Source organism: Zingiber officinale, chromosome 7A (genome assembly GCF_018446385.1).
Source record: "Zingiber officinale cultivar Zhangliang chromosome 7A, Zo_v1.1, whole genome shotgun sequence".
NCBI lineage: Eukaryota > Viridiplantae > Streptophyta > Magnoliopsida > Zingiberales > Zingiberaceae > Zingiber > Zingiber officinale.
Genome location: NC_055998.1, coordinates 20,926,875 through 20,943,821, shown reverse-complemented (window position 1 = coordinate 20,943,821; position 16,947 = coordinate 20,926,875). Strand labels below are relative to the sequence as shown.

The following is a 16,947-nucleotide window of genomic DNA, read 5'->3' as shown; positions in this document are numbered from 1 at the left end:
AATCTCGTTTCCTTGCTTTCGCTTTTGGAAATCCCGCTGCGTCGCTTCTTTTTGCAATTACTATTTAGCCTCTGGTTATTGAGATTTATTTTGGATACGGTTTTGTTGTTTTGTCATTAATTTAGCGAAGATTTTTATTCAAAGTTGCTAAGATTCCGTGACCGAGAAGCTTCGGGCTCGCTCCTCGCTTTACCCTGCAACGGAGTCGAGCAGACTGCGACAACACAATCCAAGCTCGAGCGTGTCGCGCAAACAAACCATCACCCATCATTTCTCTCAGTACTCACTCTGATCGCTCCATTTTTATTTTTCTTCCACTTCTTCTTCTCTTGCTTTGTATTTGGCTACTTGCTTGAAGCCTTGAACCTTCTCTCAGGCAATTAATTGCGGTGTGGAGTGTCTATATACCGACGGTTCACTCGGCGATGCGTCCTTCGCCTCCGGACAAAAGCAGACCATCAAGAGCTCCACCTGCAGCTGCCGCTAAGGAACTCTCACATCCGACATCACAACCGGCCGTACGCGCAACGACAAAAGACAAACGAGTTAAATATAAAGCATGGGAATCGACTCATGGAGCAAAGGCTGCCATGCACGCGCTTGCCCTCATCAGGTTGCATGCGACCTCTCTGTTAATTTAAAGTGAGCAAATGTTGCCAAATCCATGTAAGTTAGTTCGAGTGCCCAGGGCTGCTTGCACTGGAGAGGTGCTTCTTTGTTCGGAGGAAGAACCGGAGGGAGGGAGGGATCATATGATCAAATGGGGAGAGGGAGAACGGAGATAAAGAGGATCGAGAACCCCAACCAGAGGCAGTCCACTTTCTATAAAAGAAGGGATGGCCTGTTCAAGAAAGCAAGGGAGCTCTCTGTCCTCTGCGACGCCGACCTCCTCCTCCTCCTCTTTTCCTCTTCCGGCAAGCTCTATCAGTATCACTCCCCCTCTGTTCCCAGGTGACTCAGACTGCATCCATGTCTCCTTCCATTTCTATGCATGTGATGTAGCTTCCCCTTATTTAATTCCTAGCTCCGTTCATCTACGAGATGCCATTAATTCCCTTTTTGCTCCAATTTAATACTTGCTAATTCGGTTAAAAGTGCCAAGGAGCTGATAGAAAGGTATGAGTTGGCTACCCAAACAAAGATTTGGAGAGACTATGTCGTGGTATTTATTCTTAAAACATTATTCCTCACAATGTTTCAGCTTTGCGAGTTTGATTTAAATATCCATTCATGCTTCTGCATACAAAATCTATGTTTAGGACCGCAATGCGGAGATTGTGAAGGTGGAGCAACTGTGTGACGCTTTAGAAAAGCAACTCAGGTTAAGAACACAAAATGCGTTCTTCATAAGCTTCGAGATGATTAAGATTTAATGATCGCTAACTGTGTGTACAGGTTCATGAAGGTCGACGAGGGACAAGAGTACTCTCTGCCTGATTTGAGCAATGTGGAGCACAGCTTGGAGATGGCCATCAGCAAGGTTCGAGTTGAGATGGAGAGGAAAATAGGAGGGCAGATGAACAAGCTGGAAAGCATGGTTAGTTTGACTCGTTTCGATCTTTTCGATTATTATTATTTTTTTTTTGTCAAGATTAACCTTAATGTTGATGATGTTTTCACCATTTTTAAGGTAAGAGATCGGCAACAAGAAAGATACGGACTCTGTGATAAGGTATGCCTCCTCTTTATAAATCTAATCAGTTTGGATTTCAAAAAGTTTCAGTGGAGTTGCATTTAATAGATTGATGGTACAAAAGCTGCCATCCATTTGGGATTGTCAGTGGAAACTAGTAAAATTTAGACGACCTTGATGATGAAAGAATGCGAAAGTTGATCCTTTACGCTAAAGTATACTTCCCCATTTCACATTTAAGTGAAAGGGACCAGTTAAGACTGTCGTATAGAATAAAGATCATGTACTATCTATTGAGAAGACTTGGAAACTTTTTCTTTCTATATGAATTGAATTAATGCTTTCCATGGAAATCACTGCACAACTTTTTTATGAGTTGTCAAAAACAAAAACAAAGGAACATCTTTACGACAGATTATGATTATCTTGCAGCTTGCAAGTGTGCAGACACTTAAAGGGATAGAAGCAAATGGATATGCCTCATCGACCCCAAGACTGGAACTGAGATTGGGTACGCATCATCTTCTTCCATTTCTGGAATGAATGCCTTGGAGTAGTTTTTTATTACTAGCCACATCCTTTAACAGTCTTCCTTTCTCTCATGCAGGTCTAAACTAATCGACGTTTTGGAGGCAAATTGATTTTATTCTGGCTTCCTAGTTTGATGGAGGAAAACACAATGAATTCCTTGAATTAACTAATGCTGTATTGCCTAATCTGTTTTCTGTTATTAAAGTTGTGATTTGGGGAAGTTTGTATTTACTTTTATGCTCAGCTTTCGATCATGGAGCTCTAGACTATCCTTGCTGATTGTGAACTTTGCATGCCATTGCTTGAATAGTGCTTAAAATGTATCTTTCTGCTTTCTCTAAGTTGAGTCACTGTGCTTCACCATCAATCATCCCATGAGCCACTAAATCAATGCGGCAGAAGACTTTACTGAATGGAGACGATCATGGATGACATAAAGTCCACTAAGCCGGCAATCAGTGGAGACACCATCAGTTTCCTTTCTCGCCAAACTCCAACTGCATCCTCGCGTCTCTCTGTTTTTGACTTGAGGTCCTCAGTTGTCTTCTCGCTTAATTTCACAAACAGAGCAGCCATGTTTGATAGAAGCAATGGAGTGGCAGCGACCGGAGCAACGCCCGCCTCTTGGCCTTTATCTCTGCCTCCCAAACCCAGTTCATGTGCCACCTTCATCCAGGCCGACGCTGCTTCCTTCAAGCAAGTAGTCCAGATGCTCACCGGCTCCACCACCGGGTCGGCTTCGGCCAAGAACCCGGCCATCCGACTCAGGAAGCCTTCTTTCAAGCTCTACGAGCGCCGCGGCAGCCTCAAGAACCAAAATTCTCCGTCTGTTTCGTGGAGGAACACGCCGGAGATCCTCCATCCGTCGTTGACTCTTAGCCCCGTCACGCCGCTGATCGCTGATCCTTTCGGGCGGTCGCCGCGGCCTGCAGGCGCTGATTCGGCCGCAGGAGTGGCTGTAGCCGAGGGCGGGTTCTCCTTGCACCCTTCGCCGGCGAAGGGGAATCCGCCACGGCTGCTCCCGCTGTTCCCCGTGACGTCGCCGCCGAGAGTGCCGTCTGCTTAATTTGGATCATGAGAATGGTTCGATTGCATGATACCCGCTTCACTATTGCAACTTCCTTGCAATTTGCATCATCTCCTCCTCTTCCTATCCTGTTCCGCACAATCAATAATATCAGTAGAAATTTTTGCTCAAATGAATTCAAAGAGTTCTTTCTTTCTTTCTTTCTTATTCAAATTGATTAGTCGTGTATGATTACTTTTCCTTCTCTTTAAATTATCCGTGTTCGATATAGTTAGCTTCGAAGATTATTTTATAACTACACCAAAAATTCAATTGTGAAAATTAAAAGGAGGCTTTTACTTGGTGGCCCTCGGATTAGCCATATAAAGAGGAACATTTAAAAAGGATAAATTAAGGTTAAAATGTTCTTTTAATATTAATATTTTTTTAAAAAGGAATTATTTTTTAATTTTATATTTATACTATTAAAACGGACGGTCGTTATCTCTTCGGAAAGCATCACGGCAGCGTTATGATGCTCCGATCGTCATCGATTATTAAACTATATAATGGAGCACGGTCGAAAGTATACCGTGCGGCATCGTGTTCGCCCAAATCAGACGCAAGGAATACGACCGAGGACGAAGCCGTACCGGGCTTCTTCTCCTGCCCTTCCCACGAGACAAACGAGCGAATTGAACCGTCGCCATCGTCCTCTTCTTCTTCCCACGTTCCCTGGGCACAACCACGGCGGTCGAGGTTTCGTGCGTGGGTAACGATGTGCACTTTGATTCTAACCTTCGCTTTCATTTCTTTTTTGTTCTCTTTATTCATTTTTGTATGGATTAAATTATTTCCTAGATCGCTCGTTTGCTCGTCCTTCCTGGGATTCTGGAGTTGTTTTGGTTGATTGCTAATTGTCGATTGTGTGATAGGGTTGGCGGTGCAGGCTCTTGGATCCGGGAATGGCGAGATCGATTTGAGGCGACATCTTAGAAGACTAGAGGGCTTAAAAAAAAAAAAAAAAATCTGATTTTGCTGTCGGATCTGAAGGAATCGCCTCTGGAAGAATGGAGGAGGAGCACAGTTCTTGGGTGTTGAGGTCGACGTTTGGCCACATCACGCATCACGCCCGTACGAGATCGGTCTCCGAACGGGAACTTCTGGCCGAGTTGTCTAAGGAACCGGGTGATGCTATGAGTTTTCATTCTAATAGGTTTCCTCCCTGTGAGCTCCCGTCAAAGAGCTCGATCGAGCAATTGCAGACACAGAACTCCAGAAAGAGCTTGAATTTTCGACGCGGTGATCCATTGGATGGGAAGAGGCCGAGCAGCCTCAGTGCCGATAACTCTGATTTCTCCTTCTATCCTGAAGGAATTCCCGCCTTGATATCAGATGGATCGATATCTGCTGATATTACTAGTTCAAGGTTTCCACTTTACGATTTTAAAGCAGAAGGAAGGAGCTCTAAAGTAGTTGCTGCTTCTTCTAGTAGGGTGAAGTTAGATGCCAAACAACATTGCGAGCAACATTCAAAACCTAAGGAAAGGTCAATATCGCCTCTTCCCACCACCAATCTTTCCGAGGCCTTTAAGGAAGCTCGTTTGGTCAAGAAGAGGTCTTCAACCCCGCCACCTTCCAAGAAGAAGAATGATAAAGCCCGTGGAAATCATGAGGTTTTTTGGAGAAAAGCTTTGGAGAAGAGTCATCATACACATTCATCTTCCTTCAAGACTCTTGATAAGTCTGGGGCTCGGAAGGAATCTTCATGGGCAGGTTGCTTTGATCATGGAGGAGGGAGGGTTGCTGCCTTGGAGATGACAGAAAAGTGGAATGTCGATCTTTGCGAATTATATTTTGGGCTTAAGTTTGCTTCCGGTGCTCATAGCAGATTGTACCATGGTATCTATAAGGGTCAACCTGTTGCTATTAAGATTATTAGGCAACCTGATGATGAGGATAATGGATTGTTGGCTGCTCGACTTGAGAAGCAGTTCACTAGGGAAGTTTCAATGCTGTCACATCTCTACCACCGCAATGTGATCAAGGTGCATTCCATAATTCTTAACTATTGTATTTGTCTGTTACATATTTAATTGCCCATCAAATTAGTTCTTCATCAACCTGGTCATCATTGCTGATAGCAGTTCATGAGTTTCACAAAACCCTTTAAGCAATTCCAAAATTTGCTTTATGCAAGTTGGCTTTTCCCACAAATCAACTAAAATTTGAAACTATATATATATGGAACTTCACGTCATTTGAAATAAAGATCATAAAAATTATTAGTTTGTTAATTTAATAAACAGAGAGTAAAATCATCCACTTTAACAGTTTCATCGTCACTAGTTGTACCTACATGATTTGATCAGATGGACTTCTAATTCTCTAAGCTCTGATTACATGATGACATGCCTACGTCTGTTTCTAAAAGAAAATTCAAGTTGGCCAGTTGTCCTTTTTTATATTGCACGTCAAATTATCTTGTCATGGTTTTTGTTTTCCATCTCGTAGTTATCCTTTGTATCATTTTTTGCTCTATGACAAATCAAGATAGCATAGTCATTGGAAATTTACCTTCCTCCAGGATGACAACCATTATGTGGCACTTTGCTTAACTATATTTTCTGAGTATCCTGCCAATTAAATCCAATGCTATATTATGTCATATATCTTTTATGCTAGATGTCTGCTTTACATGTAGCTTGCAGACCTGTGATTATGTTATCCAGTGGTTGCGTTGGATCAGAATGGGATGATAATTTGATGGAAATAAGCTAATGATAGTTCATGAGAACACATGCCTGCAAGAGGAGGATGGGGGATGAAAAACTAGACTACTGTTTATGAAATGCTAGTAAATATGCTAGGCACACAACTCATTTATGAGAGTCCATCTTGAGATTATCAAAATCAACATTAACCTTGTGACTAATAAACAAAAAATTAACCAGTCAACATAACATTTGTTTTGGCTTTCCCTATTTTACATGCCATCCAACTATTAACATAAACTAGCACAATCACACTAGAAAGCAATCGGCTCTATCTAACTGTTTGTTAACACATGAACCCCCCATACTGCTTGAAGCAATGAAATTGGATAAGGCAAAATGTTTTTGAAATCTGAATATCTGCTTTTATCATACCTTCTATATTGCTAATTTGTGATTGCTATTTAAAAATTCACAAGAGGGAATTTGACTAGGTGACACTCTAACCCATTGTTAATATTATAAGTCAAAGTGTTTTTGAAATGTGAATCTGTTCTTTGAGCATATCCTATATTCCTTCTATATTGTTAGTTAGTTGTTGCTGCTATTTAAAGATTCATGAGATGGAATTTAACTTGGCAACACTCTAATATGGTGTTAATATTTTTCCTTTTCTTGCAGCTCACAGGGGCATGTAAACAACCACAGGCCTTTTGCATTATCACTGAGTATCTTCCTGGAGGCTCTTTAAGAGCTTTTATGCACAAACTTGAGCACAAATCTCTTGCTTTAGAAAAACTAATTTCAATGGCTTTAGAAATTGCACGAGGAATGGAGTACATCCATTCCCAAGGAGTTATCCACCGTGACTTGAAACCTGAAAACATTATTTTTGATCAAGATTTCTGCATAAAGATTGTTGATTTTGGAATTGCATGCGAGGAAGCATATTGTGATGCATTAACAGAGGATGATGGTACTTATCGTTGGATGGCACCAGAGATGATCAAGCATAAACCATATGGGCGGAAAGTTGATGTATACAGCTTTGGATTGCTCTTATGGGAAATGACAGCAGGGAAAATTCCATATGAGGAAATGACACCAATCCAAGCGGCTTTTGCAGTGGTTGATAAGGTTTTAATTCTATATCCTCTCTTGGTCCTTTCTTATTAATGGTCTTAAATATTTTGTCTTCCATCTAGAGGTGATACAATAGGATTTAGTCACCTTATCTAGAGATAATCATGACAATTTTACAAACTTGTTGAGAAATATTTTAGTACTCTATAGAAAACATATTATGGTGAATATCAAGTATATGAAAGCAATTGCATTTTGTAATGTTAATATAGCAAATGTTGAACCAGGTAACACCGAATTTGGGTGATCGGCCTGCCCCAGGAAGTTTCCCACCGGCCGAGTAATGTTAATATATTGATGCTAAATTAGGTGGATCTCATGAGCATTATTTACCATACACTCTTGAGCATTACTTTTAAAAATTAAAGTGTGTTTTACAATAATATTAAAATTATAACTCCAAATAGAAGTTTAATTATAAAATCAACATAGTTATTTAATCAAATAAAGTAAATCATCAATGACTTGTGACCACTGACCAAAGAGAATATCCAAATTACATTAAAGTGTACTAGAATTAAAAGAAAGTCTTTAGATCGTTTTCATTGTTTCATTTACTTGCAAATTTTAAATTATAACAAGGTGCTTTCTACAATGTGGCTTTCAGTGGCTTAGTGATATTCCAAAGGTCTTTGATGTTCACACTTCTTTTCTTAATTTCGTAGAACTTGCGGCCACCCATTCCTACTGATTGTCCTCGACCTCTGCAAGCCCTGATAGAGCAATGTTGGTCGATACTTCCAGAGAAGAGACCTGAATTTTGGCAAATTGTCAAGGTTCTGGAGCAGTTCGAGGCTACTCTATCCCAAGATGGAACTCTAAATAAGCTTCAGAACCTAAGCTGCCAGGATCATAAAAAACAATTAATCCATTGGATGCAAAAGCTCAAAACTCACTCGCACTCGGATAGCTCAGGTGCTTCCATGCCCAAACTTATGTAACTCATGTTCACGTTTGTGAATTATGATGTGTATCATCAATAGCTTGCTGACAGAAAGCCAAGAATGTTCTTAATGTTTTTTTTATATATTGAAAATTTTGTGTCGTACAAGGAGCTTGCATGCATCCTTGTGCATGATTATAAGTATATAAAAACGATGATCATTAGATGTATTGTAGTACCAGACAGCATGATTCTTGCAGGTTCATTTTGATTCCTTTCTTCTAATTTGTTGTTTTATGGATGGAAGACTCTGGAATTCCCTTTTATAGTTACATGAATGCAGTTTCAACAAACTTAAAACGCAGATGAGTTAATACTTATGTTAGATTTGCTCCGATGATTGAACCTTATATAAGAAGCAAACCAATTCAACTCTTGAAAGCCATAAAGAGGGAAGAAACTTTCTTGAGTTGTGATTGTGGAATCTCATATATGGTCATACAACTAGTTATCATTACAAAATGTAATCTAATACATTCTAAACCTAGGAAAATCAACTAGTTATAATTTTATCCTAATGAGTGCTAAAGACAGAAACTGGATTTAAGGGAATTAGTTCTGCATATGTTGCAACTTGCCTTCTTGTGCTTGTTTTTAAAGAGAACTTGGGGTTCTTGTGCTCTGATATATTTTCAAAGTTATGTTTTGCACAGCTAAAAGCCCTGCAACATTTTCAATAGCATTTTAGCATTCGTATAGTTTAACGACCTTTCACTTTATTGCACTGCATTGGTTTCTAATCTTACTCGTTGTGTCACAAAATTCTACTTTGTTGTTTGTTTTAGCTTGGGAGAATCCTAGAACAGTTGTATTCGAGGTTGAAAACAAATGAAATAACTCATGCTGAATTCACCTTGTTCCTGTTTGAAGTCGGTTAAGTTGATAGCTGATGAGATGACCTGTGTGCCGACCGCAAGAAAACCTCGAACAGGAAGAGTCCGAAGCTACCAACGGGCCTGCCATGTCATAAAAGACATGTTAGTGTAAGTCCTAAGAGTCAATCATGAGTTGATTGATTTAGAACATATTATATCATATTTATCAATAAAAGATAATATTTTGATTATTATATTTATTTCATGTTTATGCTAACTGAATAAATATAATAATTCCTTAGAATATTAGGTTTTAATGTACAACATATCGATTGTTGAATTGATTATAGGAGGCTGTCGACATATATTGAGAACACTATTCTTAATTATTCCTAGTCAAGCATATTAATATACAAGAGCAATATTAATATGCTGAGACTAACATGTAGGTTAATTGATGACTTATTCTCACAAGTCATGGATATAAAGTATCAAGTTGTCACATGGATATATATTAGAGAATTTATACTGAATTGATCCGCTATGTGAATATTTCATGGATTGTTATATGAGTGTCATAAATATTCTCATAGTGATTATTAGTATAAATAGTCCTTAGACCTGAAGTCACTATGGTTCCCTACATAAGGAGTTGTATATTTTAGTATCGACAAATGTCACCTGTAATAAAGTGGACTATAAAGTCGATCATTGGGTATGCAATAATTTATACAAAGGGATGTGAGTGATGTAGATGAAATACATTCCTTTCATATTGTTGAAGATCTTTGGTCCGACTAGAAGGAGGTTAAATAGCTTGTTATCTTGAAACGTTTTCTTCTCTATCAGAATAAAACTAAAACAATGAAAGCAATAAGAATGAAAATATTCAAACTCTAATATGTTTCCTTTTATGTGGTTCGGAGATTGTTTGCTCCTATTTCAGGGCTTATCCTTGAGGTGGACGAATCCTCAATCCGTCGGTGGATTAGTCCCCGACAATCTTCAGCTAAAGTTTACTCCTTCTCGGTGGAGTACAACCTCTCACAAAACTTTTTTCCTCTTTACAAGATGAAACTTAGGTTTAGGAGAAAGAGAAAGACTTGGAAGCTTGAGGGATGACTTAAGGAGTTTTTTAAAAATAAAAATCAGTAATCTCCTTTATCCCTCAAAGCTCCTTTAAATAGAGTGAAAATAGTTGATCACGAATCAACTCATTTCATGCACCAGTATACTGATCCATACACCAATCAACTGGTGTAGCTATTGGACAGAGCCAACGATACTCTATAGAATCTAAGATTCTGCCAACGACTTTCTACCAGTCGATTGGTCTTCACAACCGTTAGGCACAGAACCATGGAAAGCAAACACAATGGAAAGAAGCTCCTTTTCTGTCGTGGTGTAATTTGCTTGAGCTGAATCCAAGGTCTTTGATGCATAGTAGATCACATGTGGTGCTCCTTCTACTCTCTGTGCCAGTACTACCCCAATGGCAAAGTTCGAAGCATCACACATAAGCTCAAATGGTAATGTCCAATCTGGTGGCCTAATGATAGGTGCAGAAATCAAAGCCTCCTTCAATCTATGAAAAGCTTCCTTGCACCTCTGATCAAACTGAAACTCCACATCTTTCTGAAGAAGCTGAGACAATGGAAGAGTAATCTTACTGAAGTTCCTAATAAATCTCCTGTAGAATCCTGCATGGCCAAGAAAAGCTCGAACATCCCGCACGCATGCGGGGTAAGATAAAGAAGATATAACACTAATTTTAGCAGGATCTACCTCAATTCCTCTCCTAGAGACTATGTGTCCTAAAACAATACCATGCTCAACCATAAAATGACATTTTTCAAAATTAAGTACCAAGTCTGTCTCAATGCATCTATCTAAAACCCTAAACAAATTTTCCAGACATGCATCAAAAGATGAACCATATACAGAAAAATCATCCATAAAAACCTCCATGCAATGCTCTAATAAATCACCAAAAATACTTACTATGCATCGCTGAAAGGTTCCTGGAGCATTGCATAGTCCAAATGGCATGCGTCTATAAGCAAAAGTACCGAAAGGACAAGTGATGGTAGTCTTCTCCTGATCCTCTGGAGTGATGCAAATCTGAAAATATCCCGTGTAACCGTCAAGGAAGCAATAATGTGACTTACCCGCCAGTCTCTCCAACATCTGATCAATAAAAGGCAAAGGGTAGTGGTCCTTTCTGCTTGCCTGGTTCAGCTTCCTGTAGTCTATATAAACTCTCCATGAATTCTTCACTCTGATGGGTACTAACTCATTCTCTTCATTAGCCACTACTGTCACTCCAGATTTCTTTGGTACCACATGAATAGGACTTACCCATTTACTGTCAGAAATAGGGTAAATGATACTTGCCTGTAGAAGTCTCGACACCTCTTTCTTTACTACGTCAAGCACCAATGGGTTAAGTCTCCTCTGGGGCTGTCTCACTGGTTTCACATCCTCCTCCAAATAAATCCTGTGCATGCAAATAGAAGGACTGATACCAGGAATGTCTGATAGAGTCCATCCAATGGCCTTCCTGTGCTGCCTCAGAATCTCCAATAATCTGTTCTCTTGTTCTGGTTCTAGATTCTGGGCTATGATGACAGGTAGCTGCTGGTTCTCTCTTAAATAAGCATACTTCAAGTGTGGAGGCAATGGCTTCAACTCATCCTGTGTCTAGTCAACTGAAGGTGATCCTAGGGGTAATGCTGCTAAACAATCCCCTACACATACTTCTTCTCTTAGCGATCTTAGGGGTAGAGCTTCTCCTAAGCAATCCCCTACGCATAATTCATCTCTCTTACTAGGAAATAATCCACAAAACTCATCATCCACTCCCACGACTGAAATATCTCCCAAAATCGAAGATAGTACACCACTCTGGTCATCCACTACGAAATCTGAATCAAAACCTGGAAAAAAATCCATACTATCCAGCTCCTCTGAAATATCTAGGCTAAGAATAGAATGATCTTCTCTAGGATGCTTCATAGCGTCAAAAATACTGAACTGGACCACTGTATCTCCTATCTCCATAGAAAGTGTGCCCGCATGAATATCAATCTTAGTCCTTGCTGTCTTAAAAAATGGTCGTCCTAGAATGAGTGGAGATCTACTGGCCAAATAGTCTCCCTCCATGTCAAGGATATAAAAATCTGCAGGAAAGATAAGTTCTCTCACCTTCACCAATACATCTTCAATAACTCCAGCTGGGTGAGTCTGACTGTGGTCTGCTAACTGAATAACGACCCCTGTAGGTAATAATGGTCCAATCCCTAAAGTCTGAAAAACTGATCTTGGCATCACATTAATTGAAGCCCCCAAATCCAACATAGCATCCTTAAACAAACTACTCCCAATCTCACAAGGTACTGTAAACACTCCTGGATCTTCACATTTCTGGGGAACTGGTTGAATAAGAGCAGATACATTCTTTCCTAAGCTGATCAATTCATTCCCCTTCAACTTCTTTTTTATGCACACAAAGATCCTTCAAAAATTTAGAATATTTTGGAATCTGCTTGATCATTGTAAGCAAAGGAACATTTACCCCAACCTTGCTAAATAAATTCACAAGCTCTTGAAACTCCTTAGCTCTCTCCTCTTCTACATTCTTCCTTGGTTGAGTTTTTCGTTGAGGAAAAGGCAATGGAACGCTTGTCTCTAAACCTTCTTGAACAGAATTTTGAATTCTTGATTTCCAGATTTGCTGGAATTTGGCAATTCTGCTGGAAATTGTTCAGCTGGATAAGAGTTGCTGGAAATTTCTGGCATCAAACTCCCACCTTCTTGTGAATGCTCCAAGTCCAGTGGATCAATTAAATCTAGAATGGAACTCGAATTTGGAACATTCTGATCTTCTTGAATTTCTTCACTACCTTCACTGTTGGAATTAGACTGTTGTAATTCTGGAAAATTTTCAGCAGCTTTTCCTTCACTTGAAAATTCTGAAACTCTCCTCCCACTCCTTAAAGTTAAAGTGCTAACATTCCCTTTAGGATTAGAAGTAGTTTGTGAAGGCAATTGACTAGATCCTTGGGCTTGCATTTGATTAAGACCGGAAGCTAATTGCCCAATCTGCCTTTCTATATTCTAAATTGCTGAATCTGTCCTTTGCTGGTTTTGTTGCTGTTGCAACATGTATTGCATCAATTCTTCCAATCTAACTTGCTGTCCCTCTTAATTAGAAGAACTATTAGAAGCTCCTTGAGTTAAACTTAATCTCGAAGGTGCTGGGAGTGCATTCTGAACTGAATTCTGACCTTGCTGGAAATTTTGATTCTGAAAATGATGCCGTTGATTTTGATTTGGTACTTGCTGATAAGACTGGAATTGTCTCTGAAAAGGTTGGAACTGCTGCTGGAATCCTTGTTGAGGCTGCTGGAAATTCTGATTTAAGGGTGATTGTTGATGAAATGAATTGCTATATTTCAAATTTGGATGATCTTTCCAACCAGGATTGTAAGTGGAAGAATAAAGATCATACTTTTGAGAAAACTGAGCTCTAGAAAATGCTGCCAAAGACTCATCTTGATGAAGATTAGGACATAACTCTGAATTATGATCTTGGCTAGAACAAATACCACAAACTCCCCTTGATTGATATGGAAATTGTGTACTCTGTAAAGTGGAAGTTTGATTAACATTATTCCATGCCAATTGCTTCACCAAAGATGTCAACTCTAACAATGAATTCCTTATCTCCTTTTGTTCATCAAAAAACATTTGCACCTCTCTAACTCCTCTTATAGTTAACGCTCTACTTCCAAATTGTTGAGAATTTTCTGCCATATTAGAAATGAGTTCCCTAGCTTGTTCTGGAGTTTTATTCACCAAAGCTCCCCCAGCTGCCACATCTATCATACTTCGGTCCATAGGCAATAAACATTCATAGAAGTACTGAACTAGTAACTGCTCACTAATTTGGTGCTGAGGACAACTTGCACATAACTTCTTGAATCTCTCCCAATATTCATAAAGTGTCTCTCCCACCACTTGTTGAATCCCACAGATACTCTTCCTGATAGTAGCGGTCCTTGAAGCTGGAAAGTATTTCTCCAAGAAAGCCTTCTTCATATCAATCCAAGAGGTGATATATCCTGGTGGCAAATAATATAATCAATCCTTTGCTACTCCAGTTAATGAAAATGAAAAAGCCCTTAGCTTGATATCTTCTTCTGAAATACCCTATGGTTTCATGGTTGAACACACCACATGGAATTCATGCAAATGTCTATTTGAGTCTTCTCCAGATAACCCTTGAAATTTAGGAAGTAAATGAATTAACCCTGATCTCAACTCAAAATCTCCTGCTAAATTTGGATAAGTGATGCATGAATGCTTGAAAGCCTCATCAGGAGCTGCAAGTTCTTTCATGGTTCTATTATGATCAGCCATAGGAATATCTGAATGTGATAAGGTATTTTTAGAGCCTTCTGAAGCTTTCTCTTGAATTCTCAAAGCCCTGAAAGTCCTCTCAATCTCTGGATCTAACTCAAATAATTTGTCCTTCGAAGTCCTGGTCATGACATCAAAAATGAAATGAATATTCAGATAAGTCCAATGAAAGCAAATAAAATGCAAAACAAAGTAATCAGAAATTTCACAATCTAGAACAATCACACTTTTCTAGTTTTTCCCGGCAACGACGCCAAAATTTGGTGTAGGCCTTTTTGTATGTCACGAGGCACATCAAATTAATAAAGATTGGAAACTCATTAAAATCAAGACAAGTGTTGTAGCAACGAGTCCCAAGTCGTATTTTTTCCGAGAATTACTAGTGAGTGTGTTTATCTCAATGTGATCTTTATTTATTTTTTCATTTTTATTGAATGGAAACTTTTATTGTTTCATGCTCAGAATTGAAATTGCTACTCTCTCAAACAAATGCAATAGAATAAAAAGAGATGCATACTAAGCTTCATTTATTACCCGGAATTAAACTAACTAAGAATTAAAGAACTAATAGCATCTGTACTTAAGCTTGAATTCCAATTAAACCTAAGCAACTGAAACAAATCACTTGAAACCTAACTGAATGGAGTGCAATTTCTACAAAGATTAGAACTGAAGTTACAATTAGTCATAGATGAATCAATTTAAGGAAACAAAACTTAGCAAAAATTCTAAACTATTGAGATCCAAGAATCAAAAACTTCACTAACAAAATTGTATCTACAATATGAAGTAAAGGTTGAAACCTAAATATGAATAAAAACCCTAGCTCTTATCTCTGATTTCATTTCAAACTCAACCAAATTCTTTGACAGAAATTCAAATTAGAAATTCAATCATTAAATCTAACAGAATGCTTTTCAATGGGGTTTTGCTTGCAACAAAAAGGAAAACAAATGAATGCAACATATCTATGAATTGAAACTAAGAAGAAATGGAGAACATCACAACTCACATCAGTTTTCATGAACTGTCTCCATGCATACTTGCAGAAAAACTCTCGGAAACTCCCGTGAGTATTCACTAGATTAGTTCGGATTCCCGGTTAAGAATTAAGAAGTGCGCAGTTGGTAGAAACCTCCCTACAAGCTTAACATCTCATCAAAAGTTCATTGCACGAAGAACAGGGAAGGATGATAGAATCGCGATCGTCAATCGATCGATTGAATCGATGGCAAGTCTAAGTGCTTTGATTAGTTCAAAGAGTACGAGGCTGATGCGGAGAAATGTCAAAGTAAAAATATCGAGACACTATGGTGAGATCGTAGTAGCAAATACCTCTTGGGAGAATTTAGGAGTCACTTATCAAAAGTACGGATTCAATCCCAACTAACTGCACTTGGTATATCCCAACAGAATGGTGTAGTAGAAAGAAGGTATAAGGCTCTTATGGAATAATTAGATCGATGATGAGTTATTTAGAAAATTACCAAATTCGTTTTAAGGATATACACTGGAAACGGAAGTGAACATAGTACCTTCTAAGTCAGAACTCTCTACTCCCACAGAATTGAAGAATGGACATAAGCCTAGTCTGAAACATATTCGGATTTGGGTGGTCTAACACGTGAGAGACACTGAAAAATTGGACATGAGTTCACTTGTTTGTGAGTTATCCTAGAAAAACAAAAAGAGGTTTGTAGTCCTTAAAATCGGAAGGTCATTGTTGGCACCAATGCTCGATTTTAGAAAAGGACTATACTATAAACCACAAGCCATGAGTAAAAATTGTTCTTAAGGAAATTAAAGGACACGTCTAACCTAGTACCAACTGTACAAGATGAAATATCACAAGCAACTGCAACATGTATCACAAATGATACACAATTGCAGAAAGTAGCTCGTCATAGTGGAAGAGTTGTTAGGAAACCTAAAAAGATTTATGTTTTGGGAGAGTATTTGGACTCGATCCCTGGAGGACATGAACCTAATCTCCGGACATATGACGAAGCACTCCAAGATAAAGATGTAGCATCTTTGCAAAGAATATAGAATTAGAATATATGTATTCTAATAGAGTCTGGAAGCTTATAAAATCACTAAATGGTGTAAAAGCCATTGGGTAAAAATAAGTCTACAATAGGAAAAGAGGGATAGACAGGAAGGTAGAAACTTTCAAAGCAAGGCTTGTTGAAAAAGGAAACTTTTTACCAGTAGCCATGCTTAAGTCTACACAGATTCTTTTATCTATGAGATTTAGCAAGTGGATGTCAAGACAGCTTTCCTTAATGGAAGTCTTGAAGAAAACATCCATATAAAGCAACCAGAAGGGTTCATTGCAAAGAGCAAAGAGCATCTTGTGTGTAAGCTCAAACAGTCTATAGACTGAAGTAAAGCTTCAAGGTCTTGGTACATCCGGTTTAATAAAGTAATCCAGACCTATGGATTTATTTTATAACCGAATGAGTTTTGTGTATACAAGAAATGTGATGGAAACGTGGTGGTATTTCTTGTACTATACGTAGATAACATTTTTGGTAGTTGGAAATAATATCAAAGTGTTGTCAGAAGTAAGGGTATGGTTGTCCAAACAATTCGATATGAAGGATTTAGGAGAATGCATATATTCTTGGGATCAAAGGGATCGCAAAAAAAGAATATATTTTACTTATCCCAAGCTTCATATATTGAAACAATCCTTGCTCGTTTTAGCATGCAGAACTCCAAGAAAAGGTTTCTTACCT

The 16,947-nt window shown here is 38.7% G+C and overlaps 4 protein-coding genes across 6 annotated transcripts; 3 read left to right on the top strand and 1 right to left on the bottom strand.

Annotated features, from left to right (window-relative positions):
- Window positions 1–120: 120 nt before the first annotated feature.
- LOC122001125 (MADS-box transcription factor 32-like) lies at window positions 121–2,433 on the top strand. Its single transcript, XM_042555712.1, has 8 exons — window positions 121–613; window positions 689–951; window positions 1,096–1,162; window positions 1,260–1,321; window positions 1,396–1,537; window positions 1,631–1,672; window positions 2,066–2,144; window positions 2,241–2,433. Exons 1-8 carry the CDS (start codon window positions 560–562, stop codon window positions 2,249–2,251), a joined length of 720 nt encoding a protein of 239 aa, XP_042411646.1. The 5' UTR covers window positions 121–559; the 3' UTR covers window positions 2,252–2,433.
- A 141-nt stretch (window positions 2,434–2,574) lies between these two features.
- LOC122001126 (VQ motif-containing protein 4-like) lies at window positions 2,575–3,381 on the top strand. Its single transcript, XM_042555713.1, has one exon. The coding sequence runs from the start codon at window positions 2,577–2,579 to the stop codon at window positions 3,228–3,230; it is 654 nt and encodes a 217-aa protein (XP_042411647.1). The 5' UTR covers window positions 2,575–2,576; the 3' UTR covers window positions 3,231–3,381.
- A 360-nt stretch (window positions 3,382–3,741) lies between these two features.
- Window positions 3,742–8,184, top strand: LOC122001124 (serine/threonine/tyrosine-protein kinase HT1-like). Of its 3 annotated transcripts, none has more exons than XM_042555711.1 (4): window positions 3,742–3,938; window positions 4,106–5,218; window positions 6,566–7,021; window positions 7,693–8,184. In XM_042555711.1, exons 2-4 carry the CDS (start codon window positions 4,241–4,243, stop codon window positions 7,966–7,968), a joined length of 1,710 nt encoding a protein of 569 aa, XP_042411645.1. In that variant the 5' UTR covers window positions 3,742–3,938; window positions 4,106–4,240; the 3' UTR covers window positions 7,969–8,184. The 3 variants fall into 3 exon arrangements, with proteins under 3 accessions (XP_042411645.1, XP_042411643.1, XP_042411644.1); XM_042555709.1 differs by having other exon boundaries at window positions 3,742–3,942; XM_042555710.1 differs by having other exon boundaries at window positions 3,742–3,950.
- A 1,897-nt stretch (window positions 8,185–10,081) lies between these two features.
- LOC121999260 lies at window positions 10,082–12,856 on the bottom strand. The gene is made up of 4 exons (XM_042553960.1): window positions 12,479–12,856; window positions 11,543–12,277; window positions 10,954–11,479; window positions 10,082–10,599 (listed from the first exon to the last, which is right to left on the bottom strand). Exons 1-4 carry the CDS (start codon window positions 12,854–12,856, stop codon window positions 10,082–10,084), a joined length of 2,157 nt encoding a protein of 718 aa, XP_042409894.1.
- Window positions 12,857–16,947: the final 4,091 nt, after the last annotated feature.

Excerpts from the sequence above, each read along its gene's own strand:
- LOC122001125 (XM_042555712.1), top strand. The coding sequence starts at position 560 with ATGGGAATCGACTCATGGAGCAAAGGCTGCCATGCACGCGCTTGCCCT. Across the intron at positions 1,163-1,259 it reads TTTGGAGAGACTATGTCGTG|GACCGCAATGCGGAGATTGT; the intron begins GTATTTATTCTT and ends ATCTATGTTTAG. Across the intron at positions 1,538-1,630 it reads TGAACAAGCTGGAAAGCATG|GTAAGAGATCGGCAACAAGA; the intron begins GTTAGTTTGACT and ends ACCATTTTTAAG.
- LOC122001126 (XM_042555713.1), top strand. The coding sequence starts at position 2,577 with ATGGAGACGATCATGGATGACATAAAGTCCACTAAGCCGGCAATCAGT.
- LOC122001124 (XM_042555711.1), top strand. The coding sequence starts at position 4,241 with ATGGAGGAGGAGCACAGTTCTTGGGTGTTGAGGTCGACGTTTGGCCAC. Across the intron at positions 5,219-6,565 it reads ACCACCGCAATGTGATCAAG|CTCACAGGGGCATGTAAACA; the intron begins GTGCATTCCATA and ends CTTTTCTTGCAG. Across the intron at positions 7,022-7,692 it reads CTTTTGCAGTGGTTGATAAG|AACTTGCGGCCACCCATTCC; the intron begins GTTTTAATTCTA and ends TTAATTTCGTAG.
- LOC121999260 (XM_042553960.1), bottom strand. The coding sequence starts at position 12,856 with ATGCAAGCCCAAGGATCTAGTCAATTGCCTTCACAAACTACTTCTAAT. Across the intron at positions 12,278-12,478 it reads TCAAAATTCTGTTCAAGAAG|AAGTTGAAGGGGAATGAATT; the intron begins GTTTAGAGACAA and ends TGCATAAAAAAG. Across the intron at positions 10,600-10,953 it reads GATGTTGGAGAGACTGGCGG|GACACATAGTCTCTAGGAGA; the intron begins GTAAGTCACATT and ends GTATTGTTTTAG.